The sequence below is a fragment of the Hyperolius riggenbachi genome, chromosome 5 (assembly GCF_040937935.1).
Source record: "Hyperolius riggenbachi isolate aHypRig1 chromosome 5, aHypRig1.pri, whole genome shotgun sequence".
Taxonomy (NCBI): domain Eukaryota; kingdom Metazoa; phylum Chordata; class Amphibia; order Anura; family Hyperoliidae; genus Hyperolius; species Hyperolius riggenbachi.
In genome coordinates, this window is record NC_090650.1 from 17,701,849 (window position 1) to 17,729,122 (window position 27,274).

Genomic DNA, 27,274 nt, shown 5'->3' on the forward strand with positions numbered 1-27,274 from the left:
GACGAGTGTATGGGCACCTTTACAGAGCACATGACTTTTCCTGGTGTTCATTGTGCAGCATGACTTTGTAGAGGGGCGAGTCGGGGCTGCTGCTCTGTAGGTGGGCCCAGCAGGACAACACTCTCTTTTGTATCTCAAGCAGTACTACTAGGAATCTACCCAGCTCAGCTCAGCAGGCATTGTTTGAGATACAATGGACATGGAGGAGGTGTTTGCAGAATTCCAGTTGAAATATTCTGCTTGGCTAGATCCCGTTTTGATTGATCTGGGTAGTTGATGGGGCCCTGTACTTCACTTCTGTAGAGTAGTATTGGGGTGATGACCCTGGCAAAGACTTTCAGCCAGACCTTCAACGATGCTTTGAGGTGGTAAAGTTCTCTTTCCTGATGCCATGGAATGTTCGGTATGATTTGGCTTTTAAAGAGAATCTGTACTCTAATATTCTTACACTAAAAAGCATACCATTCTATTCCTTATTTTCTCCTGTGCCCCTCTGTGCTGTTTCTGCCACTCTCTGCTGCAATCCTGGCTTGTAATTAACAGTTTTAGGCAGTGTTTACAAACAAACTAACCAGCTTGTAATAGGTTCACATATACAGAGTGTGTGAGTCATTCAGAGTGTGCAGGGGGCCTGCAGAGGGTGTGTATCGCTTCTACCAATCACAAGCACCCCTGCACATTCCACACAATCAAGCCTTAGCCCGACAGACACGACAGGGGAAAGATACATTGATTTATTGCAGAGACAGTGTAATTAGGAAAGGCCACAGTAAGCCCCAGCACATTAGAACAGGCATAGGAACTTATAGGATAGAAGAACTAAGGCTGAAAAAATTGTTACAGAGTCTCTTTAAGGCCCCTATGGCTAGCTTACGGCTTCCAGAATGGTTTATTTCCAGACCATGGTAGGTCTCCTGCTGTCTCTCTGCTCTGCCTCTCTGTCAAGGCCTCTGGTGCTTGGCTCAGGCGCCTTTCACACCAGACAATGGGTGCAGGAGCCGTTCTCCTGCACGCGTTGATAGCCTGCGGCGTGTCGTCGGGTATCTGCGGTGCAACGCAATCAGCGGCGGTAGCTATTAATTGAACCCAAATGCCGGCTCCCGGCGGATCGACGCTCCCGGGTGCGTCGGAACTGCAACGTACCGAAACGCAGCGTCGGGTGTGAAAGGTAAAATGAAAGTCTAGGGACTTACCTTGGTTAACGCAAAGAACTGCCCTTGCGTTACAACGCAGTAAAGGGCTCTGGTGTGAAAGAGCCCTCAGAGCTTTACCTTTATGAGTTTTATTGCTCCGATATTGCCTGATGAAGTGGAGCTGACCTTGCAAAACATGTTGCGTTGAGGAGTATTCAAATACTGTACATTTTTATTGTTGACTAAACATCTACAGATCGTGTGTCTACTTACTGGGGAGATAAGTCCACCATTACCACCTATTTTAAATGGATTTTAAGCATTTTTACACTATCTTGGCACCTCTGCTACAATCCTTATTAGGGCTGGTTCAGACGGACGTCTGCGTAGCGTCGCGTCTGGGGGCGTTGCGGCGGCTGCGCGGTCAGGCTTTCAGTAGCCTTCGGTCGCGTCGTGATGCGGTCGCGTTTTTTTCCCCCGTAGGGGAACATTAGCCGTCGCGGTTGGCCGCTCCCTGGAAGCTACATGTTGCTTCCAGGGGCAGCCCGAACGCTCGCGAAAATCGGGACCCGAACGCCGCGTTCGGGTAAAAGCGCGCAAAAGCTCGGTGTAAACGCTCCCATTCACTTGAATGGGAGCGTTTACCGCGACGGTCCGAACGCTTGCGGTAAACGCTCCGCAAGCGTCCGTCTGAACCAGCCCTAACTGTCACTTTGCTTTCTCTCTTTGTCACTTTGATCTGTCTTTCTGTCATTTTGCTGCTTTCTCCCTCTGTCACTTTGCTCTATCTCTTTGCTCTCTGTCTCTCTGTTACTTTGCTCTCTCCCTCTTTCTGTCATTTTGCTCTGTCACTTTGCTCTGTCTCTCTGTCACTTTGCTCTGTTTCTCTGTCACTTTGCTCTGTCTCTCTGTCACTTTGCTCTCTCTCTTTCTCTCTGTCACTTTGATCTGTCTCTCTGTCCCTTGCTCTGTCTCTGTCACTTTTGCTTTGTCTCTCTGTCACTTTGCTCTCTGTCTCTTTGTTCTCTCCCTCTCTCTGTCACTTTGCTCTGTCTCTTTGCTCTGTCTCTCTGTCACTTTGCTCTGTCTCTATTTCACTTTGCTCTATCTCTTTCCCCCTGTCACTTTGATCTATCTCTCTGTCACTTTGCTGCTTTCCGTCTCTGTCACTTTGCTCTGTCTCTCTGTCACTTTGCTCTCTGTCTCTCTGTCACTTTGCTCTGTCTCTGTCACTTTGCTCTCTGTCTCTCTGTCACTTTGCTCTGTCTCTGTCACTTTGCTCTGTCTCTGTCACTTTGCTCTGTCTCTGTGTCACTTTGCTCTCTCCCCACCTCTTTTCATAAGGACACAATTTAGTTAAACGTTTTTTTGCACTTCACACGTTATTAGCTGCAGAGGTTTGATACACTCCCTTTAACCATCAGGCCAGCTCAGCTACTTCAATAGAATCTGGAGATAACCGGAGAAACAGATTATTTCTTCGCAGCTGCAAGGAGAAGCAGTTTATCGATCAGAACCCTACAAGAGGTGTGAAGAAGGGTCATTTATCCCTCTGAATGACGCACGCTATTTTCACCAGCACAAATCCTGTTCTCAGCAGCCTTTCAAAGCAGATTAAAAACCGAGGGGAAAATATTTAAAGAATAACTGCAATAAGCGATCAGTATGCAGCAGCGCCTGAGAGAACACATCGCCATGGCCAGTGTAAACCACATGGGGGCCCGGGGCAAAAGTGGCTTGGGGCCCTCCTACAGCTCTCCCTCACCAAGCAAGCAGAGAGTCTCCAGGACCCTCCCCGGACCTCTCGGGTGGCCCCCCGCTGATTCACTGATCCCCCTGGTCCCCGGCCCCGCATGTTCCCTACCTGCCTGCATCTGTCTGCTGGCAGGGCCCGCTTTAGACTTTTTGCTGACTGAGGAAAACTTGTGAGGATGCACACCCTCTCCCCCCCTCCGGATTGGAATGATCGCACAGCACTCAACAATTTACTCTGCTTCATTTAATGCTCTCACATAACATGCTGCAGCTCAACACAATAGCACACTGACTGGCTCTGAGTCTGTGACAAACAAACTGCTCACCCTCAGCCAGTCGGCCGTCCTCCATTCCTCCTCAGTCAGAACAGTCCTCACTTCTGCTGTGCAAGTCAAATGAAACACTGCTGCTCCCCTGCCCCCCCCCCCCCTCCTTACTCACTGTCAGACTCCTCACACAGCACAACAAGCTGCTTTTCCCCAATGCCGCTCTCCTGCCTCCCCCTCCTCACTCACTGTCAGACTCCTCACACAGCACAACAAGCTGATTTTCCCCAATGATGCTCTCCTGCCTCCCCCCTCCTCACTCACTGTCAGACTCCTCACACAGCACAACAAGCTGATTTTCCCCACGGATGCTCTCCTGCCTCCCCCCTCCTCACTCACTGTCAGACTCCTCACACAGCACAACAAGCTGATTTTCCCCAATGATTACCTCTTCACCTCGCTCTCCTGTTGCTTCCCCTTCCCTTTTAACTGCTGGCTGTAAGTGTAAACACAGTACAAACTTGCCGCCCCTGTAATCTCTGCGCCTGATGCAAATGTTTCACCTTGCTTCATGAGAGAACCGGCCCTGTCTGCCGGGCGCATATGCATCGTCAGAGCAGGCAGCATGGCTGCAGACGGAAATCGGAAAAGGAGCTCCGGGGGAGGTGAATTGTTACAACGCGGCTCAGGCAGGCAGCAGCTAGGAAACAGGCAGGGTCGGGGAGGGATTGGTGGAATCAGTGGGGGACCACCAGGGCCGGCGCTACAATGCAGGCAAGGGGGGCAATTGTCCGCGGGCCACAGAGTCCATAGGGGCCCCCCAGGCAAGTTGATCTGGTCAGCCACAGGTATGAGGCATGTATTGTGCGGGGAAGGGAGGTTAGACAGCAGCAGACAGGAAAAGGAGGCAGGAGCTCCCAGTCCCTGAGTGCTCTCCCCCAATATGCTGTGTAATGGGCAGCGCAACAGAAGGGCCCCGAGGGTACTACTCACCTGTCAGTGTTTTCAGGAAGTCCAGAAAGTCTTTGCCACTTCATTCAGTCACAACGTATCCTCTCTGCTGCCCTCTAGTGTTGCCTCCCAGTGCCGTATTGCTGGAGGAGTCAGAGAAGAGGTGCTGTGACTGTGTGAAGTGGAGAAGACTTTCTGGACCTCCCGACGATGCTGACAGGTGAGTAGTGCACTCGGTCCTTCAGTTGTGATGCCCACCATACTGCATATGGAGGGGGAGGCAACTTAATCCTGAGGGGCACACCTACCTATCTATATTGGGGGAAGGGGGGCTACGCTACCTAATCATGTGGGGAGTGGGGGCACATCTGGCTACCTCTACTGGAGGGGGCTACCTAATGATTCATGGGGGCACATCTAGCTGTCTATCCTAGGAGGGGGGCTATCTAATCCTGGGGACTCTTCTGGCCATCTATACTGGGGAGACTACCCAATAAGACTAGAGAGCACAGCTGGCCATTCAGTCTGATGGAGACAGGAGGGGGGGGGGGGGGGGGGTGTCCGTCAGTGGTCGAGGAAGGGGGGTTAAGGGGGCCCCTAAGTAACTTTTGCCCTGGGACCCCATTAGAGCTAGAACCGGCCCTGGGGACCACCTGGGAGGACCAGCAGTGCGCGGGCCCCTGGAGTGGTCTTGGCCATAGGGAAATTGCCCCCTTTGCCCCAATGGAAGTTCCGGCCCTGCACAACATTGCTTGCCAGTGAGTGTAAGCCCGGCTGCATGGACGTTCTCCCGGGTGATATTGCTTGATAGACTTGTTATGCCCTGATGAAGGGATATGTAAGTCCCGAAATGTCGGCTTATATCTGCAAATATTAAACATTAAACTGAGAGTGCTGGCCTTCTATGAAAATTTCCTTGGATTTTCACTAGGAACTAGGAAAAATAACACAATAAATAAAATTGCCTATTTTTTTTTTACAATATTTTTTTTTCATTTATAAATCAGTGTTGGCCCATTGTAAAATATCTCCTCACCCTGATTTACATTCTGTAATGTATCACAGGTGGTGACATTTTTAGTCCTGCCAGGTGATCTGTACAGAATGTTCGTTACTGAGACTTCTATGCACAGAGAAAGATATACATTATTTCCCATAATGCAACAAAGTTCATAGACTGGAAACTGTCAGGACCATGGTCCTGACATCACACTGTGGGAGGGGTTTCAACATAATATCAGCCACACAGATCCCCCTGATGATCTATTCGAGAAAAGGTAAAGATTTCTTGTGGGAAAGGGAGTGTCATCTACTGATTAGGATGAATTTCAATCCTGGGTTAAAGTACACAATACTGCATTTGGCTCTCCTTGTGAAACGGGTGGTATTCCCACAGTGACCAACTTTTCTACATCCACTATAGACATTTTTATCATGAGAAAAATAAAGAGATGGAACTTCTCTCGGAAGCCCCTTAGAAGGCTGTGCGCTGCAGATATAAACATATTGTTGGTTTGGTGTAGACTAGGGATCATCGCTGTATCTTCCAGGCTGGGGGGAGGCGAGCAGCGCTCAGCCCTGGATAGCGGGAGGAAGGAGAGGGGAGAGATTTTATGATACGACTCTATTACAGCAAACACCAGCTGCCTTCTCATTATTCCTGTAACGTGAATTGCCCCAGGTTGCGCTCTGCTCGCGTACGATAACAGGCGCGTCAGCCTCCGCCACGCCGTCCAATCAGCGCGAGACAGCTGCCGACATGATGTATCCACATAAATAACATATCCATCTTCAGGAAGCGGCAGCAGCAGCACGCCCTAGAAAATACATCTAATCTGACACCCGCTTGTCAGGGAGCGGATCAAACGAGCCGCTACGCCGGGATAAATCGTTCGCAGGACAAACAAACGCAACGCAATTATCAAACACAAAAGACAAAATAATAATAATCGGACAGGTAGATTTTACTATTTTTGTGTCAAAAAATGCTGTATAATTACAGGCTGCAATGAATGTGGTTTCATGCGTAGCTGGTCTGACGTGGAATGCGGGTAATGGCAGAACTGCAGGCTCTAACCAGAGATGGTTTCAGATGTAACCCCAGGGGCCCTAGGCAAGGTAGGAGATTTGGGGGCCGTTGTGGTCCATTTGGTAAGCTGAAGTGGAGAGGGGCGTACGAGAGAAATCACCGCCGGTAGACTTGGGCACAGGATACAGCCGATATACTGCTTACCCTGCTCCTGCACAAGTCCTGGCGGAGTTAATTACTATTCCCCCTCCAGGTCCATATGGATGGTGGGGAATGATGTCATTCGGATTCCAGCTATTGCTGGCGGTCGAATTAGAGTGTTTTAAAAGTAACTTTAGCTCTGTCTTCTGACGGCGTCGAAGTTACTCACTGTGCTATAGTCGTAATTCCTATTACGGTCTATGGTGGCGCCAGATGTGCCTAAATCTCCTGCGCTCTAATGGATGTGATCGGTGGAGAGAGGTCAAAGAAGGTGACAGGTGGGCCCCTCGACACCCACTGGGCCCCAAGCACCTGCTTCGGTTGCCTGGTGGATGATCCTGCTCTGCCTCTAATAGACAGTGTAGGTGCTGTAGCGGTATTGGGGACAGCACCGGGGGCCAGTCACAGACCGTGGGATCAGACCTCTCAGGAGTAGAGCCTTGTCTACAGGTGTCCAAAATGGAGGTGTGAGTGCAGTAATGTGTTCCAAATTCCTCACCCTCACTCATAGTCTGAATGGTGATTTCTGAGTTTCCGTCAGAAATGAACTTACCTTCGTGGAAATCGGTTTGTGGAAATCTGCATGCGGAAATCAGAATTCCGCAAAAATATGGCATTGCTGATACTTATTGCTAAAAAGTACCCCAAAACAGCTCTTTTGAGAGCTAATCTTCTTGTGATATGGTTTTTTTTGTGTGTGGCCCACTGACACTGCATATACAGCCCTGTCTGTCGCAGCTGGCCATTGCTAATTGCTATACTGTGCCAGGCCCAGCACATTCAGTGCCTACCTTTTCACTGCACCTGTGTGTGTGACAGCTGCACATTTGTAATACCAGTCCGTGCATACCTGTTCACTGCACCTGTGTGACAGCACACAGTTTTATTTACCAGTCACTGCATACCTGTTCACTGTACCTGTGTGTGTGACAGCTGCACATTGTATTGATACCAATCCGCTGCATACCTGTTCACTGCACCTGTGTGACAGCACGCAGTTTTATATACCAATCACTGCATACCTTTTCACTTCACCTGTGTGACTGCACATTGTTATACCATACCAGCAGTCACTGCATACCTTTTCACTGCACCTGTGTGACTGCACATTGTTATACCATACCAGCAGTCACTGCATACCTTTTCACTGCACCTGTGTGACTGCACATTGTATTAGTCAAGTCAGTGCATACACTTCATCCCCCCAATATGGACAAAACAGGCAGAGGCAGAGCCAGAGGCAGGCCACCCGGCTGGTCTGTCCGCGGTCATGCTGTCGTGATTTTGTGCGGCCCTGGACCAAAGTGCAGTGTTCAGAAGGCACATGACATCAACCACCCAGAGTGTCAGGATGTAGTTGACTATTTAACACAGAACACCTCATCTTCCTCAGCTTCCGCACGGAACATATCTTCCTCCTCCTGCTCGGATTCTGGCACCCCACTTAACACTCAGTCGGCCGCCACCACCAAAGTGCCATCATCCCAGGGGTCAGCGGTGTGTACATTTTTTTGTGTGTCTGCCTCAAATGAGAGCAATGTCATCTGTACTCTCTGCCACTGAAAATTGAGCCGTTGAAAGACCAAGACCCACGTAGGGACAACTACCTTACGAAGCCACATGATTACAAAGCACAAACTGCAATGGGATGACCACCTGAGGAAAAGCAGCACACAAAAGCAAAGCCACACACCGCAGTGGAAGATACCAGGCCGCAATTATTTCTCAAAAAAGGCGATACCCAAACTGTACCGTGATGTTGAAAGGCAAGTGGTGTCATCTCTGGCACACAGCGTTGGGTCAGGGGTCCATCTGCCCACGACTGCCTGGTCTGCAAAGCACGCTCAGGTCTGCCCGAAGACTAAGTCAGTCCCCACACACAGCATCTCTGCCTGCACGCCGTGTGACTGCCTGCCCCAAGATTAAGTCGGTCCTCACATTTTAATGTTTCAAAGGATAATATTATACATTTAAATGCGGTAAATGCCAGTTAATGTATTTACCGCATTTACAACATGTATACTTTTTTCCTTTGAAACTTTAAAATTAATTTTCTCAAAAACTATAAGGTCTTTTTTATTTTAAAAAAGTGTGCTCCTGTTCCCACTGTTCTTCTTCTTAACATCCGGCAAATTTGGTGTTTCTATCATGTAAGGGGGCTTTTCTATTAACAGCTAAAGTCCGCAGGTTTTGGCGGCTTTTAATTACAAATACTTTTTTCATTCGAAACTTTAAAAACAATTTTCTCAAAAACTAAAAGTTCTTTTTGAATTTTATAATCCATGCAATTACGGTGATTGTAGCATGTATGGGGGCTGTGCTATTAATGTTAATGTCAAATCCCCGTGATCATGGATTCTAGATGTAATCACGGCTAAAATCCGAGTCGAATTCGGAGCTCTGATTGAAATCTGGATCACGATCACAGCATATCCGGATTTTGATTGTGCCGTGGCCGGATTGACTTGAATTTGTGATTGGGGCGGGTATCTGAGCATCACTAATGGAGAGTCAGACACTGTCTCTCTCCTCTTGCCCTGGTTCTCTCTCTTTTCTCTTACCTTCCTCAGTCTCTTAGCTACCGTATTCCTTCTGTTTTTCTCTCTCTTTCGCTGTCCACTCTTCTGCAGGACACACGGGGGGCGCCTGGAGCTGCTGCGGAGCTGAGCGAGCGCCATCGGCAGATGGCCACCGACTGCTCCCCTCACACAGCTCTCCAGACTTCCCCACGCGTCCGTCATTATAGCTAGTGTGCTGTATATATAGGTATATGCTACTTGTACTACTGTACCTGACTGTATATGTTGGATTGCATGCATGTGTTTGTACCATCTCCGACCCTGTCTGAGCCAAAAATAATTCCGGGTACAACCCCCGTTGTACTTGGCGAAATAAACGTGATTCTGATTCCGATTCTGTACAAAGCCTATACTACTGATTCCCTCCTGTGTCTGGAGATACCGTCACACCTGCTGGAAGCAAAGTCTTGAATTTTGGTTAAGATAAAATCTCAGGCTTCTCTCCGATACATCCATCCATGCAAAGCCTGCAGAGCTCGCTCTAAGTTCAAAGAGGCTCTGGAGGGAAATTATGACAGTATACTGCCACCTTGTGGCACATGAGTCGCCATCTTGCAGAGGCATAGTCCTAGTAGTCCAGGTTCAGTTTTAATGATCACATTTCATAAAAATGCAACCTAAAAAAAATCTTGAATCTTTGATGCCAAATTAAAAAAGAAAATTGCCTGAATATTGCTGCTTTATCATTCTTCAGTAGCGATTAGCTTAAATCATCACCACTTTCTGTACAGGATTGGTGCTTTCAACCACTAATTTGCTATCATTTATCAGCACTTTTCACAGCAGCCAGGATCATCGCCAGGCAATCCAGGCAGGTGCTTGGGGCCCAGTGGGTGTCAAGGGGCGCACCTGCTGTCTTCTTTGACTTCTCTCCACTTCAGCTTACCAAAAAGACCACAAGGTGGCTCCAAATCAACTACCTTACCTAGGGCCCCATTACATACAAATCCATCTGTGACACTTTTGTCCAGCCTGATCGGGACCTTATAGCTAGCCAAATAGCATTTGTATTTTCCACCTTTGCACACCTTCCAACTTTAGGAGCCAGAAAAAAGGGACACTAAGACCCCCCTCCCCCTTACCTCACCTTTAGCCACGCCCTAATGTTGCATACGCCCCCCCCCCCCCCCCCAAATACTGTTCTCTGGTGTCTAGTGCTTTCCTTCCCCCTTCAAAATATTGTTTCTCTGTGTATGTTTGGCCTTGCTAATATCCTAAGAGATAAGAGGCACTTTTGGGCATTCCAGCTGGAAAATGGGTGTGGCCATGCACCAGAATGTGGGTGTGGTCATGGGTGGAGTCAAATTTACATGAAAACAGTGGTCCTCATAGGCCTGCCCAGCAAAATGTCGGATGAAGCCCCCTCTCTATTAATACAAGCAAACAAAAATGCAGCACATCACATAAATAGGCAGTGTCACTTCTAGGCAGTTACCTGACTTCTGTGCTGGCTGCTCTGGCTTTCTGCTGGGTGGGCCGGCCTGCCGCCAGGTTATCTGCCAGCCCCCCCCCCCCCCCCATAGCATTCCCAGACCTTCTAGTGGACCCCCTCCCATGCTCCCACAGGCCTCCCATTGAGGCACCACAACTCTCAGCATGCCACATAGAAGAACCACAGCTCCCTGCATGTCCTCATAAAGGCATCACAGCACCCAATATGCCACCACAGCACCCAGTATGCCCCCATAGACGCCCCACAGCACCTAGCATAACCCCAATTGATGCACAACAGCTCCCAGAATGCCCACCATTGAGGCACCACAGCTGACTCTGCCTGGGGGACATCCGGGTCACCCCAGAATAGATCCGGGGCACGTGCCACTCATCTTTGAGGCTAGCAACGCCCCTGCTGTTTAGTGCTTCCCCTTGGCGTTCTTCATGCACAAACGGCTCAGCGCTACTGCGCAATTAAGATGAAATGAGGCCTCAGGCAAGATAGCCGTTTTTGCCCACTGCTGATGATCACCTGGCTGTTTTAGGTTACATTTGGTGAGGGCTAGCATCCACTGGGCCCCTGGACAGTCTCCAGGCCCTAGGCAGCTACTTATGATTGCTGGCTGTACTTGCACAGCCACAGGAAGCCTCTTCCTAGGTAAGCATCTGGGTTTTCTTGGTTTTACGTTTTACGGGTTTACGTTTAAAGAGGAACTGTGGTGAAAATAACATACTGATTTTACAATATTATTTTATAGAGTATTTAGTCAGTGTTTGCTCATTGTAATAACTTTCCTCTCCCTGATTTACATACTGAGATTTATCACTGGTGGGGACATCTTTAGTCCTGCCAGGTGACCTGTACGGAATGTTCGTTACTGAGAGTTCTATGCACAGAGGGAGATGCGACTTGCTTGGCAGTTGGAAAAAGTCGTCATTTCCCACAATGCAATGAGGTTCACAGTCACAGACAGCAAACTGTCAGGACCAAGGTCATGACATCACACCGTGGGAGGGGTTTCACCACAATATCAGCCATACAGACGCCCCCTGATGATCAGTTTGTGAAAAGGAATAGATTTCTCATGGGGAAGGGGGTATCCGCTACTGTTTGGGATGAAGTTCAGTCCTTGGTTAGGCCAGAACCCCACTAGAAGCGATTTTCTGAGCGTTTTGCGATTTGAAAACTCTTGCTTATGTAATGCTATGGGTGTGATCCCACTAGAGCATATGTGTCAAACTCCGGCCCGTGGGCCAAATCTGGCCCTCAGAGCCACTAAATTTGGCCCTCGAGGGGTTTCCCAACTTTGCATTATGTTTGGCCCTCTCTAGACCATCAAGGAAGCTATATTGGTGATGAAGTCCTGGAACACGAGGGAAGCCATATGGGGGAACTAGGGCAAAAGCACTAAACACCAGGGAATTGCATTGGGGGGGGGGGGGGCCTCTAGACACCAGGGAACTATATAGGGAAGGGTGGGGGCCTCTAGACACCAGGGAACTATATAGGGGAGGGAGGACCACTAGACACCAGGGTACTGTATAGGGGTTGGAAGGGGGCGTACGAGAGAGAACGGCGTCGGAGACTTGGGCGCAGGATGCAGCCGGTATATGGCTGATCCTGCTGCTGCACAAGTCCGGGCCGTGAAATACGAATTATTGTTTTAAAAGCAACTTCAGCTCCGTCTTCTGTCGGCGCCGGAGTTACTCCCTGTGTGACGCTATTGCCGTAATTCCTATTACTGCCTATGGTGGCAGTCTCCTGCGCTGCTGCGCCCAAGTCTCCAGCGCTGGATTCGCTGTGCTCGTGGAAGGGGGCCATTACATACCTGGGAACTTTATCAGGAAGGGAGGTGGCCACTGGACATTGAGGTTGGCCCGCGACTAGGTCTCAGTGTACAATTTTGGCCCTTTATGTATTTGAGTTTGACACCCCTGCACTAGAGTGATGTGATTTTATAAAAATCCTCCATAGCATTGCATTAGATGCTATGGATAGTGGGGGAATGAAATAATTCGGCTTCCAGCGAATTAGCAAGAGCTCTTTCAAATTACCAGCGATTATAAATCATTCCTAGTGGGTTTCTGGCCTTCCAGTTCCTATTGGAGGGTCCATCGTTTCTGAAGGGTGTTACATTCTTTCCCCTAATAACTACCTGATTTTTTTGTTAACAAGTGCCATTTAAAGCGAACCTTAAGTCAACTAAAAAAAATGAGATTTACTCACCTGGGGCTTCCCTCAGCCCCCAGCAGCCGATCGGTGCCCTCGCAGCTCCGCTCCGATGTCCCAGGACCCGCCGGCGAGCACTTCCGGTTTGGCCGTCACCGGCCGACAGGCATGAGAACGCGAGTGATTGTTTGCGTTCCCAGCCTGTATAGCGCCTCCTGGCCGCAATAGCAGCATAGGGGGCGATATACAGGCTGGGAACGCGAACAATCACTCGCGTTCCCATGCCTGTCGGCCGGTGACGGCGAAACCGGAAGTCGTCGCCGGCGGGTCCTGGGACATCGGAGCGGAGCTGCGAGGGCACCGATCGGCTGCTGGGGGCTGAGGGAAGCCCCAGGTGAGTTCATCTAATTTTTTTTAGTTGACTTAAGGTTCGCTTTAAAGCACTTTGAGGAGGCAATTTGTGCCATGACATTCTATTTTTTTTTTAATCTCTATGACAACTACAGATTTATATCAGCTCATAATTAGGGTTCTGTTATTTATTGCTATTATTGGAATGCTACAATTCTGTGCAGAGGCGCTGTACATGTATAAGAAACTGCACAACGCTTCTTTATATGAGACGGTGGGCCGAAATTTTGAATAAACAAAATTTCGCATTGAAATTTGCAATTACGCACCGTGATTGTAATGTGACATTTCAGGGAAAATCGTAATTCATTTTGTATGTAATAGTAATATTTCATAATATTTCATAATTTTGCCTAATTTTCTGCGTAATTTTCGTGAAATTTTGCGCCGACTTTAGTGGTATGCATTTAGTGGTACATGTACAGTGGGTTGCAAAAGTATTTGGCCCCCTTGAAGTTTTCCACATTTTGTCATATTACTGCCACAAACATGAATCAATTTTATTGGAATTCTACATGAAAGATCAATACAAAGTGGTGTACATGTGAGAAGTGGATCGAAAATCTTACATGAATCCAAACATTTTTACAAATAAATAACTACAAAGTGGTGTGTGCATTTCGGCCCCCTTTGATCTGAGTGCAGTCAGTTGCCTATAGACATTGCCTGATGAGTGCTAATGACTAAATAGAGTGCACCTGTGTGTAATCTAATGTCAGTACAAATACAGCTGCTCTGTGAGTGCATCAGAGGTTGTCTAAGAGAATATTGGGAGCAACAACACCGTGAAGTCCAAAGAACACACAAGACAGGTCAGGGATCAAGTTATTGAGAAATTTAAAGCAGGCTTAGGCTACAAAAAGATTTCCAAAGCCTTGAACATCCCACGGAGCACTGTTCAAGCGATCATTCAGAAATGGAAGGAGTATGGCACAACTGTAAACCTACCAAGACAAGGCCATCCACCTAAACTCACAGGCTGAACAAGGAGAACTCTGATCAGAAATGCAGTCAAGGGGCCCATGGTGACTCTGGACGAGCTGCAGAGATCTACAGCTCAGGTAGGAGACTCTGTCTAGGACAACTATTAGTCGTGCACTGTACAAAGTTGGCCTTTATGGAAGAGTGGCAAGAAGAAAGGCATTGTTAACAGAAAGCATAAGAGGTCCCGTTTGCAGTTTGCCACAAGCCATGTGGGGGACACAGCAACCATGTGGAAGAAGGTGCTCTGGTCAGATGAGACCAAAATGGAACTTTTTGGCCAAAATGCAAAAACGCTATGTGTGGCGGAAAACTAACACTGCACATCACTCTGAACACACCATCCCCACTGTCAAATATGGTGGTGGCAGCATCATGCTCGGGGGGTGCATCTCTTCAGCAGGGACAAGGAAGCTGGTCAGAGTTGATGGGAAGATGGATGGAGCCAAATACAGGGCAAACGTGGAAGAAAACCTCTTGGAGTCTGCAAAAGACTTGAGACTGGGGTTCACCTTCCAGCTGGACAATGACCTTAAACATAAAGCCAGGGCAACAATGGAATGGTTTAAAACAAAACTTATCCATGTGTTAGAATGGCCCAAAGTCCAGATCTAAATCCAATTGAGAATATGTGGCAAGATTTAAAAACTGCTGTTCACAAACGCTGTCTATCTAACCTGACTGAGCTGGAGCTGTTTTGCAAAGAAGATTGGGCAAGGATTTCAGTCTCTAGATGTGCAAAGCTGGTAGAGACATACCCTAAAAGACTGGCATCTGTAATTGCAGCAAAAGGTGGTTCTACAAAGTATTGACTCAGGGGGCTGAATAATTATGCACACCCCACTTTGCAGTTATTTATTTGTAAAAAATGTTTGGAATGATGTATGATTTTCGATCCACTTCTCACATGTACACCACTTTGTGTTGGTCTTTCATGTGGAATTCCAATACAATTGATGCATGTTTGTGGCAGTAATGTGACAAAATGTGGAAAACTTCAAGGGGGCCGAATACTTTTGCAAGCCACTGTATGGGGACTTTGCTATTCACTGCTAAAGTAGTCACAAAATTACGCAGAATTTTACGTGAAATTACGAATGACTATACGAAATCAGTTAAATGTACAAATTGTATTTACGTACAGGTGTATTTGCGAAAATTTCCGAAAAAATGTGCGTAATCGTAATTAGCTGATTAGGATCATCAAGAATGGTGCGTTTATTGCTGTGTTCGCTGCATGCTCTGAAGGCCTTTGGTATATTAAACGCTTATACAGGTTCTCCTTGTTATTCTCTAGGCTGTCCAGGGATGTGGGATAACATCACTTGCTGGATGCCCGCCGTGGTTGGTAAAGTGGCGTATGTCCGATGCCCTGCTTGGTTCAGTATGATGGACTCCGAGGATGGTAAGATACAGTTTACTTAAAGAGGGTTTGTAGTGAACGTAACGTAATGAATAAAACTGTTTCTTTTTTTACACTATCGATTTATAAATGATTTAGTCAGTGTTTTCCCATCGTTCAATTCTTTCCTCTCCTTGATTTACATGCTGAAATTTATCACCGGTGGTGATTGATATCTTAAGTCCTGTCAGGTGAAGCTCTCCGGAATGTTTGTTTCTGAGAATTCCAAAGCCAGCCAGTACATATGACACAAAGGCCTCAATTCTGTTAGGCTTTGCGTCCATTTTACCGCATATGCACATGCGGTAAGAGCAGTTTTCTATTCTGGTAGATTTGGTAGTAATCATTTACCGAATGCGGTAAGTTAGGTCATCAAATGTGTGGTATCTTGCAATATTTTTTCAGAAAATTCTCATGAAAAATAAGGGGCATGTTAGCGCATAATTTCAGTTTAAAGAGATTCTGTAACAAAAAAAAGTTCCCCTGGGGTACTCGCCTTGGTAGGGGGAAGCCACTGGACCCAATTGAGGCTTCCCCCGTCCTCCTGTGTCCCACGGCGGTCTCGCTGCAGCCCCCGGAACACACAGCCAACAATTTGTCAGGCTGTGCAATACTTACCTTTCCTGGCTCCAGCGGGGGCGCTGTTGCGGCTCTTCCCACGGAGATAGATGAAAATAGACGATCTCCGTCGGGTCCGCTCTACTGCTCAGGCACAGAAGACTTGCCCCTGTGCAGTAGAGCGGGCCGACAGCGATCGGCTATTTCCGCCTATCTCCGAGTTGGGGGGGGGGGGGGGCGATACTGCGCCTGCGTTAGAGCCGGGAAGGTAAATATTTACATCCCCGCTGTTCGGGGAGCTTTATCGCCACTGCTGTGGGACAGAGGAGGACGGGGGAAGCCTCAATAGGATCCGGAGGCTTCCCCACCCGAGGTGAGTACCCCTCAGCTGAGCTTTTTTCGTTACAGATTTTCTTTAAGACCTGCCTGTACCTGGCGGTAAAGTCAATTTGTATGCATTTTGCAGTTTTCAATGGAGCTCCTATTGCTGTTTTAGTGGAGTTCCTATCCAAGCTGTGTAATAGAAAAGAATAGTAGAAATAAAACTCCAAATATTTACTGAATTTGTTCTTTATAGACGATGCCTATAAAAATACTTTCCATAGGTTGCTACATAAACAAATACAACTCCTCCCAAAAAAAAAGAAAAAGAAAAAAGAACACCTTCCAAAGACTATCCTAACTTATGGAAGACAATTAACACCCTGGCGTTGTATTAAGATCGCCAGGGCGGCTGCGGGAGGTTTTTTTTTTTTTTAATTAAAAAAAAAATCTGTTACATGCAGCCAACTGAAAGTTGGCTGCATGAAAGCCCACTAGAGGGCGCTCCTGACGCATACTTCTGATCGCCTCCGGCGATCAGAAGTAACAAGAAGGGCCGCAATGAGCGGCCCTCCTTGCTTTGCTTTCCTCGTCGCCATGGCGACGAGCGTAGTGACGTCATGGACGTCAGCCGATGTCCTGATGTCAGCCGCCTCCGATCCAGCCCTTAGCGCTGGCCGGAACTGATTGGTCCGGCTGCGCAGGGCTCGGGCAGCTGGGGGGACCCTCTTTCGCCGCTGCTTACCGCTGACATACTGCACTTTTACTGCATCTTCTGCACTCTTTACTACATTTTGGGAAATGCAGAGACATTTTTCAGAATTGGCCCCCTCCCCCGAATAGCAATTGTAGTATTTTACTAACAATAGAATATTTACCGCACATAGCTTCCATAATTGTGCCACCATGCTGTGACAGGGCATAGCGCCGCCCCCGGCTAGTGATGTACTCCCTGCGTCGCACCGCGCTCCCGTTATGCACACTTACTGTGCCGCCCATTGACTTGTATTACTTCAAAATCCATGCGGTAAGCATGGACCATGCGCTAGTTTCCATAGACCTTGCAACGAGCTGCGGCAGAAAACACTACCTCCATGCGACGCAACCCGTCTAGTGTGCGAGGGCCGAGGGGCCTCAATGTTACGAGCGAGCATTGCCGTATTTAGTACGCAGTATACACGTGGGAAGGTTCATCCCGCTGAACGGAGCTGCAGCATGAAAAAATGAGCAGTGGAGATAAATAGCTGTCTGTGCGGGCGCGGAACGCCGAGATTACCCCAGCTAGTGTTTATTGTCTGCAATTATGCCAGATATCGTGTAGCTTTAGTGTTGCCATGGATACGCAACTGAACTTGTTTCCATAGCTCTCAGCGTTTCAATAATTAGAGCGATATGATTATTAATTGGCAGGTGTGTTGTTTGTCTGCAGTGGGGGAAGAGAGTGAGGGAGGGAGGTGTGTCAGTATGTGTGTGTTTGTGTATCAGTGTGTATGAGCGTGTTTGTGTGTGTGTGTGTGGGGGGGGGGGGGGGTCATGCTGGGAGAAAGAAAGATTGGCGGGAATGATAGAAGGATGCAGAGAGACTGAAGGTAGATATACACTGCTCACTGTTTCAGAAAAGCAAGTTTTAAATCAGGATGATACCATTTATTGGCTAACTAAAAATGAATAAAAATAAGCAAGCTTTCAGCCTTGCAGCCTTCGTCGGGCTTATATCCTGTTAGTTTGCAAGCTGGTGGTACAGACAGCCATATACATGCAACATCAAAAGGGAAAACAGATATTTTTTTCAAGCGTAAATACATGTCATTAAGATGCCTTAATTCAAACAGACCATCTAAATGGGGTTAAAGGTTGTTAGCTAAGATAAGGATCCTTGTTTACTCCATGCTCACAGACCTGGGATTAGGATTGACCCAGAGGTATCGTAAATTCTTAGTTCACAAGTTCAGCTAGAATGGCTGAGAAAGTTTAAATATCATCCGCCTCATACCAATATAAGAAGTTGTTGTCCTTATTCAAACCGTTCTGCACAGCTTTGAACCAATTTATACATTTTGTTTCTGCTATTAATCGATCATTTGATGTTTTAAAGCCGCCCTTCAGGGCAGTGGCAAGAAGTTTTAAATCAGGATGATACCATTTATTGGCTAACTAAAAATGAATAAAAATAAGCAAGCTTTCGGCCTTGCAGCCTGTTTCAGAAAAGGATCTATATTTCCCTGATCCCTTCTGAATTATCGATTTGTTTTACCTCCTCCATATTGATCGGAATGCCACCCCTGCTGGATTTGGATAATTTGATCCCACACAAAGCTATTTGACTATCCACCCTCCTCGCCACAGCTGCTGTGTTTGATTGATCCATTTCCAGCATAAATGTAAAACGGACGCCGCGATAATTTGTGCGCTGGAAATAGGCGCTGGTAGAATATCGGTAAAGTTACATCTTTGGTAAAATTACTCTACCATAAGGCTCGAAGTAAGAATGATAGTAAAATATTGTGTGATTTTTTTTTTTTTTTTGGTTCACCTATCTCCATTCTTTCTTAAAGCACCGCCCCCCCCATACACACACACACACACACACACACAACACACACACACACACACACACACACACACACACACACACACACACACACACACACACACACACACACACACACACACACACACACACACACTGTACACACACACTGTACACACTGTACACACACACACACACTCTTATTCCTAACCGCATGCGTTTTTTGCCGCGATTTCGCATGCGATTTCGCATAGGTTAGGGTAATGCGATTTTAACCATGTCACTGCCCGTGTGAATTAACATGGGTACCTATGCGAAATCGCATGCAAAATCGCAGCAAAAAACGCATGGGGAAAATGCATGCGATTTCCCTATTCAATACCTTGCGTGCGATTCGCCTGCATTCCACACGCAGGCGAATTCTCAGGGCTCTGCCGTGCAGAAAAATCCTGCACAGAAAAACGCACAGCAAAACTGACAAGTGGAAACAGGCCCATCCACTTGTATTGGCTGTGCGAATTCGCATTAGTGGAAACGGGCCCTAACCAACACCCCCATCCCGCTTAAGGTGCGTACACACATGCGACTATAGTCGTTTGAAACGATCGTTCCCCGATCGTATCAAACGACGATCGTTTAAAAAAAGCAGCCAACGACCATTAAGTCTAACGACGGACGAGCTAGATCGTTAAAAACGAACGATCTAGCTTGGCGGATTTTTCCCAACGACCATCGTTTGCAAAAGTAGTACATCGTTGGAAACGGTCGCTCGTACTAGGCTTGACATGCACATTTCACTATTTCTTCATGGAACTTTTCATTTTTATGCACAAGCGCAATAGTTGCTTTTACGTGATGTAACGTTCGTTCTAACGATCTGATCGTTACACACCTTTTAAAACTAACTTTACTTAGGTCGTTCTTTCATCAATTAAAAGTTTGTTCGTCGTTGACAACGAACGATCGTTGTCGCATGTGTGTACGTAGCTTTAGGCTACATACACACTTGAGATAAGTCTTTGGAAAAGGCAAGATCACAGACCAATTTTACCTCCCTTCATGTAGTATGAGAGCCATACCTACACAGTCTATTCTATGAAGCTGAACTCCCCATCAGACAGAAATCTTTGCAAGATGCTGCACACACAGATGCTGTACAGACACAAAAGATCAGTGTCTGCAAAAGATCTGTTCCTGCTAAAGATCCGTTCCTGCAAAATGCAGTCATAGTCTATGATATCTGCAGATCATCATACACACATTGTTTAACTGACATTCATCTGCAGATCAGATCCACCAGGATGGATTTTCAGATCTGCAGATGACTGTCTGATCTGCAGATGAATGTCCGTTAAACAAGGTGTGTATGAGGATCTGCAGATATCATAGACTATGAATGCAATTTGCAGGAACGGATCTTTTGCAGGAACAGATCTTTTGCAGATACTGATCTTTTGAATGTGTACAGCATCTTTGTGTGCAGCATCTTGCAAAGATTTCTGTCTGATGGGGAGTTCAGCTCCATAGAATAGACTGTGTAGGTATGGCTCTCATACTACATGGAAGGGGGTACAATTGGTCTGTGATCTTGCTTTTTCCAAAGACTTTTATCCCCTTACATGTGCAGCCCCCTCTTCCTTGTGTATTATCCATGTACTGTAGCCCCTCCCCTTACATGTGCAGCCCCCTCCTCCTTGGGTATCATCCATGTATGTAGCCCCTCCCCTTACACGTGCAGCCCCCTCTTCCTTGTGTATCATCCATGTACTGTAGCCCCTCCCCTTACATGTGCAGCCCCCTCTTCCTTCTGTATCATCCATGTACTGTAGCCCCTCCCCTTACATGTGCAGCCCCCTCTTCCATGTGTGACATCCATGTACAGAGTCGCTCTCTATTATGCACAGTTCATCAGTTTCATCTCTTTTCCTTTTTCATGTGTTGTTTTCCATTTTCAGCCTTTTCCTTTACATATGTAGCAACACACCTTTCATGGTCAGGTGCCCTTTGGGCTTCTGCCGCACAAGGCCCAGGCCTCCGTAGCCTTTCCAGAAATCCAGCCCAGTTCATTGATATTAATTAATCAAGGCGTTTCTGCAAAGATAAAAAGCAATCGCCTCCACTGAGAGCTGTACGGATCTCAGGAAAGAGCTGAGCCCGGATAGGGGCTTTAAATGAACCTACCAATTTTTGTTATATTTTTGCTGTGCAAAATCCTGAAATCTGCAGGAATGGTTTTCTATGAAACCTGTTTTTCCCCCAGAGTGACATTATTACATTGATGAATCAAACCAGAAATCCATCAGATAGCCGGCAACCAGCAGTATTGGACTGTGACACAAGCTTGACTCATACTGACGTCAATCTGATCTGGAGGAGCACTGACATCGGAATCATTTGAGTGCCCCCTGGTGGTCATACGATGGAAAAGACAACCAGCTGCTCCTGTGCAGACCACAAGCTTTGAAAAAAGAAAATGATACCGCATATGCATAAACCTATATGTGAATTAAAGTTGCAGTTACCTTTTCTTATTTTTTTTTTTTTACTGAGAGGACCACTATAGCGAAAAAAGTAGACAGTTAAAATCTGACAGAACCGACAGGTTTTGGGCCAGTCCATCTCCTCATGGGGGATTCTCAGGATTTTCTTTGTTTTCAACAGCATTTTCTGAACAGCAGTTGCAAAGTCTAACTGACAAAATAGTGTGCAAGTGAGTAGGGAGGCTGGCTGGTATCTTACTATTTTGGCAGTTAAACTGCCATTCAGGAAATGCCTTTGAAAACCCTGAGAATCCCCCATGTGGAGATGGACTAGTTCAAAACCTGTCGGTTCTGTCAGATTTTAACTGCCTACTTTTTTCGCAATAGTGGTCCTTTAACCCTTTAGCAGCCACATTATTTAAAGGCTTGCAAGTGCTCCAGGCCAATTTATTTAACCACTTAACGACCGCCCCCAGCCGATGGGCGGCGGCAAAGTCCGGGCCCAAACGACCGCAATACGCCCATCGGCGGGGGCGGCTGCGGGAGTGGCTATGCGGCGATCGCGTCATTCGTGACGCGATCAGCCGCCGGGGACTGGCTCCGCCCCCCGTTCGCCGTAACCCGCCGGCCGTTCGGAAGCGCCGGCGGGTTACTGGCATCCGGATCGCCGCTGCAACAGTGTATAATAGGCTTTGTAATGTATACAAAGCCTATTATACTGGCTGCCTCCTGCCCTGGTGGTCCCAGTGTCCGAGGGACCACCAGGGCAGGCTGCAGCCACCCTAGTCTGCACCAAACACACTGATTTCCCCCCCCCCTGCCCCCTGATCGCCCACAGCACCCCTCAGACCCCCCCCTGCCCACCCCCCAGACCACTGTTTGCACCCAGTCACCCTCCTAATCACCCATCAATCACTCCCTGTCACTATCTGTCAACGCTATTTTTTTTTTAAGTCCCTAATCTGCCCCCTACTCCCTCCTGATCACCCCCCCACCCCTCAGATTCTCCCCAGACCCCCCCCCAGACCCCCCCCCCCCCGTGTACTGTATGCATCTATCCCCCCTGATCACCTGTCAATCACCTGTCAATCACCTGTCAATCACCCGTCAATCACCCCCTGTCACTGCCACCCATCAATCAGCCCCTGATCTGCCCCTTGCGGGCAATCTGATCACCCCCCCACACCAATAGATCGCCCGCAGATCCGACATCAGATCACCTCCCAAATCCATTGTTTACATCTATTCTCTCCTCTAAACACCCACTAATTACCCATCAATCACCCCCTATCACCACCTGTCACTGTTACCCATCAGATTAGACCCTAATCTGCCCCTTGCGGGCACCCAATCACCCGCCCACACGCTCAGATTGCCCTCAGACCCCCCCCTTATCAATTCGCCCGTGCAATATTTACATCTGTTATTCCGGGTAATAACCCACTGATCACCTGTCAATCACCCATCAATCACCCCCTGTCACTGCCACCCATCAATCACCCCCAGTCACTGCCACCCATCAATCAGCCCCTAACCTGCCCCTTGCGGGCAATCTGATCACCCCCCCACACCAATAGATCGCCCGCAGATCCGACATCAGATCACCTCCCAAATCCATTGTTTACATCTATTCTCTCCTCTAAACACCCACTAATTACCCATCAATCACCCCCTATCACCACCTGTCACTGTTACCCATCAGATTAGACCCTAATCTGCCCCTTGCGGGCACCCAATCACCTGCCCACACGCTCAGATTGCCCTCAGACCCCCCCCTTATCAATTCGCCCGTGCAATATTTACATCTGTTATTCCGGGTAATAACCCACTGATCACCTGTCAATCACCCATCAATCACCCCCTGTCACTGCCACCCATCAATCACCCCCAGTCACTGCCACCCATCAATCAGCCCCTAACCTGCCCCTTGCGGGCAATCTGATCACCCACCCACACCAATAGATCGCCCGCAGATCCGACATCAGATCACCTCCCAAATCCATTGTTTACATCTATTCTCTCCTCTAAACACCCACTAATTACCCATCAATCACCCCCTATCACCACCTGTCACTGTTACCCATCAGATTAGACCCTAATCTGCCCCTTGCGGGCACCCAATCACCCGCCCACACGCTCAGATTGCCCTCAGACCCCCCCCCCCCCTTATCAATTTGCCCGTGCAATATTTACATCTGTTATTCCGGGTAATAACCCACTGATCACCTGTCAATCACCCATCAATCACCCCCTGTCACTGCCACCCATCAATCACCCCCTGTCACTGCCACCCATCAATCAGCCCCTAACCTGCCCCTTGCGGGCAATCTGATCACCCACCCACACCAATAGATCGCCCGCAGATCCGACATCAGATCACCTCCCAAATCCATTGTTTACATCTATTCTCTCCTCTAAACACCCACTAATTACCCATCAATCACCCCCTATCACCACCTGTCACTGTTACCCATCAGATTAGACCCTAATCTGCCCCTTGCGGGCACCCAATCACCCGCCCACACCTCAGAACGCCCTCAGACCCCAGCCCTGATCACCTCGCCAGTGCATTGCTTGCATCTATTTCCCCCCTCTAATCACACCTTGAGACACCCATCAATCACCTCCTGTCACCCCCTAGCACACCTACCCATCAGATCAGGCCCTAATTTGCCCCGTGTGGGCTCCTGATCACTCGGCCAAACCCTCAGATCCCCCTCAGACCCCCTTCCGATCACCTCCCCAGTGCATTGATTGCATCTATTTTCCCCTCTAACCGCCCCCTGAGACACCCATCAATCACCTCCTGTCACCCCCCTAGCACTCCTATCCATCAGATCAGGCCCAATACATCCTGTCATCTAAGAGGCCACCCTGCTTATGACCGATTCCACAAAATTTGCCCCCTCATAGACCACCTGTCATCAAAATTTGCAGATGCTTATACCCCTGAACAGTCATTTTGAGAAATTTGGTTTCCAGACTACTCACAGTTTTGGGCCCGTAAAATGCCAGGGCAGTATAGGAACCCCACAAGTGACCCCATTTTAGAAAGAAGACACCCCAAGGTATTCTGTTAGGTGTATGATGGGTTCATAGAATATTTTATTTTTTGTCAAAAGTTAGCGGAAATTGGATTGTTATTGTTTTTTTCACAAAGTGTCATTTTTCACTAACTTGTGAGAAAAAATAAAATCTTCTATGAACTCACCATACCCCTAACGGAATACCTTGGGGTGTCTTCTTTCTAAAATGGGGTCACTTGTGGGGTTCCTATACTGCCCTGGCATTTTAGGGGCCCTAAACCGTGAGGAGTAGTCTAGAAAACAAATGCCTCAAAATGACCTGTGAATAGGACGTTGGGCCCCTTAGCGCACCTAGGCTGCAAAAAAGTGTCACACATGTGGTATCGCCATACTCAGGAGAAGTAGTATAATGTGTTTTGTGGTGTATTTTTACACATACCCATGCTGGGTGGGAGAAATCTCTCTGTAAATGGACAATTGTGTGTAAAACAAATAAAAAAATGTGTCATTTACAGAGATATTTCTCCCACCCAGCATGGTTATATGTAAAAATACACCACAAAACACATTATACTACTTCTTCTGAGTACGGCGATACCACATGTGTGACACTTTTTTGCAGCCTAACTGTGCTAAGGGGCCCAAAGTCCAATGAGTACCTTTAGGATTTCACAGGTCATTTTGAGACATTTGGGTTCAAGACTACTCCTCACGGTTTAGGGCCCCTAAAATGCCAGGGCAGTATAGGAACCCCACAAGTGACCCCATTTTAGAAAGAAGACACCCCAAGGTATTCTTTTAGGTGTATGATGAGTTCATAGAAGATTTTATTTTTTGTCACAAGTTAGCGGAAATTGATATGTATTGTTTTTTTTTTCACAAAGTGTCATTTTCCGCTAACTTGTGACAAAAAAAAAATCTTCTATGAACTCACCATACTCCTAACAGAATACCTTGGGGTGTCTTCTTTCTAAAATGGGGTCACTTGTGGGGTTCCTATACTGCCCTGGCATTTTAGGGGCCCTAAACCGTGAGGAGTAGTCTAGAATCCAAATGCCTCAAAATGACCTGTGAATAGGACGTTAGGCCCCTTAGCGCACCTAGGTTGCAAAAAAGTGTCACACATGTGGTATCGCCGTACTCAGAAGAAGTAGTATAATGTGTTTTGGGGTGTATTTTTATACATACCCATGCTGGGTGGGAGAAATCTCTCTGTAAATGGACAATTGTGTGTAAAAAAAATCAAATAATTGTCATTTACAGAGATATTTCTCCCACCCAGCATGGGTATGTGTAAAAATACACCCCAAAACACATTATACTACTTCTCCTGAGTACGGCGGTACCACATGTGTGGCACTTTTTTGCACCCTAAGTGCGCTAAGGGGCCCAAAGTCCAATGAGTACCTTTAGGATTTCACAGGTCATTTTGCCACATTTGGTTTCAAGACTACTCCTCACGGTTTAGGGCCCCTAAAATACCAGGGCAGTATAGGAACCCCACAAATGACTCCATTTTAGAAAGAAGACACCCCAAGGTATTCCGTTAGGAGAATGGCGAGTTCATAGAAGATTTTATTTGTTGTCACAAGTTAGCGGAAAATGACACTTTGTGAAAAAAAACAATTAAAATCAATTTCCGCTAACTTGTGACAAAAAAAAAAAATCTTCTATGAACTCACCATACATCTAACGGAATACCTTGGGGTGTCTTCTTTCTAAAATGGGGTAATTTGTGGGGTTCCTATACTGTCCTGGCATTTTAGGGGCCCTAAACCGTGAGGAGTAGTCTTGAAACGAAATTTCTCAAAATGACCTGTGAAATCCTAAAGGTACTCATTGGACTTTGGGCCCCTTAGCGCAGTTAGGGTGCAAAAAAGTGCCACACATGTGGTATCGCCGTACTCAGGAGAAGTAGTATAATGTGTTTTGGGGTGTATTTTTCCACATACCCATGCTGAGTGGGAGAAATATCTCTATAAATAGACAATTGTGTGTAAAAAAAATAAAAAAATTGTCATTTACGGAGATATTTCTCCCACCCAGCATGTGTATGTGTAAAAATACACCCCAAAACACATTATACTACTTTTCCTGAGTACGGCAATACCACATGTGTGGCACTTTTTTGCGGCCTAACTGCGCTAAGGGGCCCAAAGTCCAATGAGCATCTTTAGGCTTTACAGGGGTGCTTACAATTAGGCACCCCCCAAATGCCAGGACAGTAAACACACCCCACAAATGACCCCATTCTGGAAAGTAGACACTTCAAGGTATTCAGAGAGGAGCATAGTGAGTCTGTGGCAGATTTCATTTTTTTTTGTCGCAAGTTAGAAGAAATGGAAACTTTTTTTTTTTTTTTTTTTGTCACAAACTGTCATTTTCCGCTAACTTGTGACAAAAAATAAAATCTTCTATGAACTCACCATGCCTCTCACTGAATACTTTGGGATGTCTTCTTTCCAAAATGGGGTCATTTGGGGGGTATTTGTACTATCCTGGAATTTTAGCCCCTCATGAAACATGACAGGTGCGCAGAAAAGTCAGAGATGCTTGAAAATGGGAAAATTCACTTTTGGCACCATAGTTTGTAAACGCTATAACTTTTACCCAATCCAATAAATATACACTGAATGTTTTTTTTTTTATCAAAGACATGTAGCAGAATAACTTTCGCGCTCAAATGTATAGGAAATTTTACTTTATTTGAAAAATGTCAGCACAGAAAGTTAAAAAAGTCATTTTTTTGACAAAATTCATGTCTTTTTTGATGAATATAATAAAAAGTAAAACTCGCAGCAGCAATCAAATAGCATCAAAAGAAAGCTGTATTAGTGACAAGAAAAGGAGGTAAAATTCATTTAGGTGGTAGGTTGTATGACCGAGCAATAAACCGTGAAAGCTGCAGTGGTCTGAATGGAGAAAAAGGCTCTGGTCCTTAAGGGGCGAAAAGACTGTGGTCCTGAAGTGGTTAAGCACATTAATTTGTTTCTTACTTTTTGTATTTCCTTGCTTCTAATTAGTACTGCTGTAATGTGTATTTATGG

At 47.0% G+C, this 27,274-nt stretch overlaps 1 protein-coding gene across 2 annotated transcripts in view; it reads left to right on the forward strand.

The window, feature by feature from the left end:
- ADCYAP1R1 (ADCYAP receptor type I) overlaps window positions 1-27,274 on the forward strand; it is a 312,660-nt gene that overhangs the window by 201,793 nt on the left and 83,593 nt on the right. For both annotated transcript variants that reach the window (XM_068238512.1, XM_068238513.1), the window contains one exon: window positions 15,208-15,315. In XM_068238512.1, coding sequence (XP_068094613.1) covers window positions 15,208-15,315 — 108 coding nt within the window. The remainder of the gene's footprint in view (window positions 1-15,207; window positions 15,316-27,274) is intronic.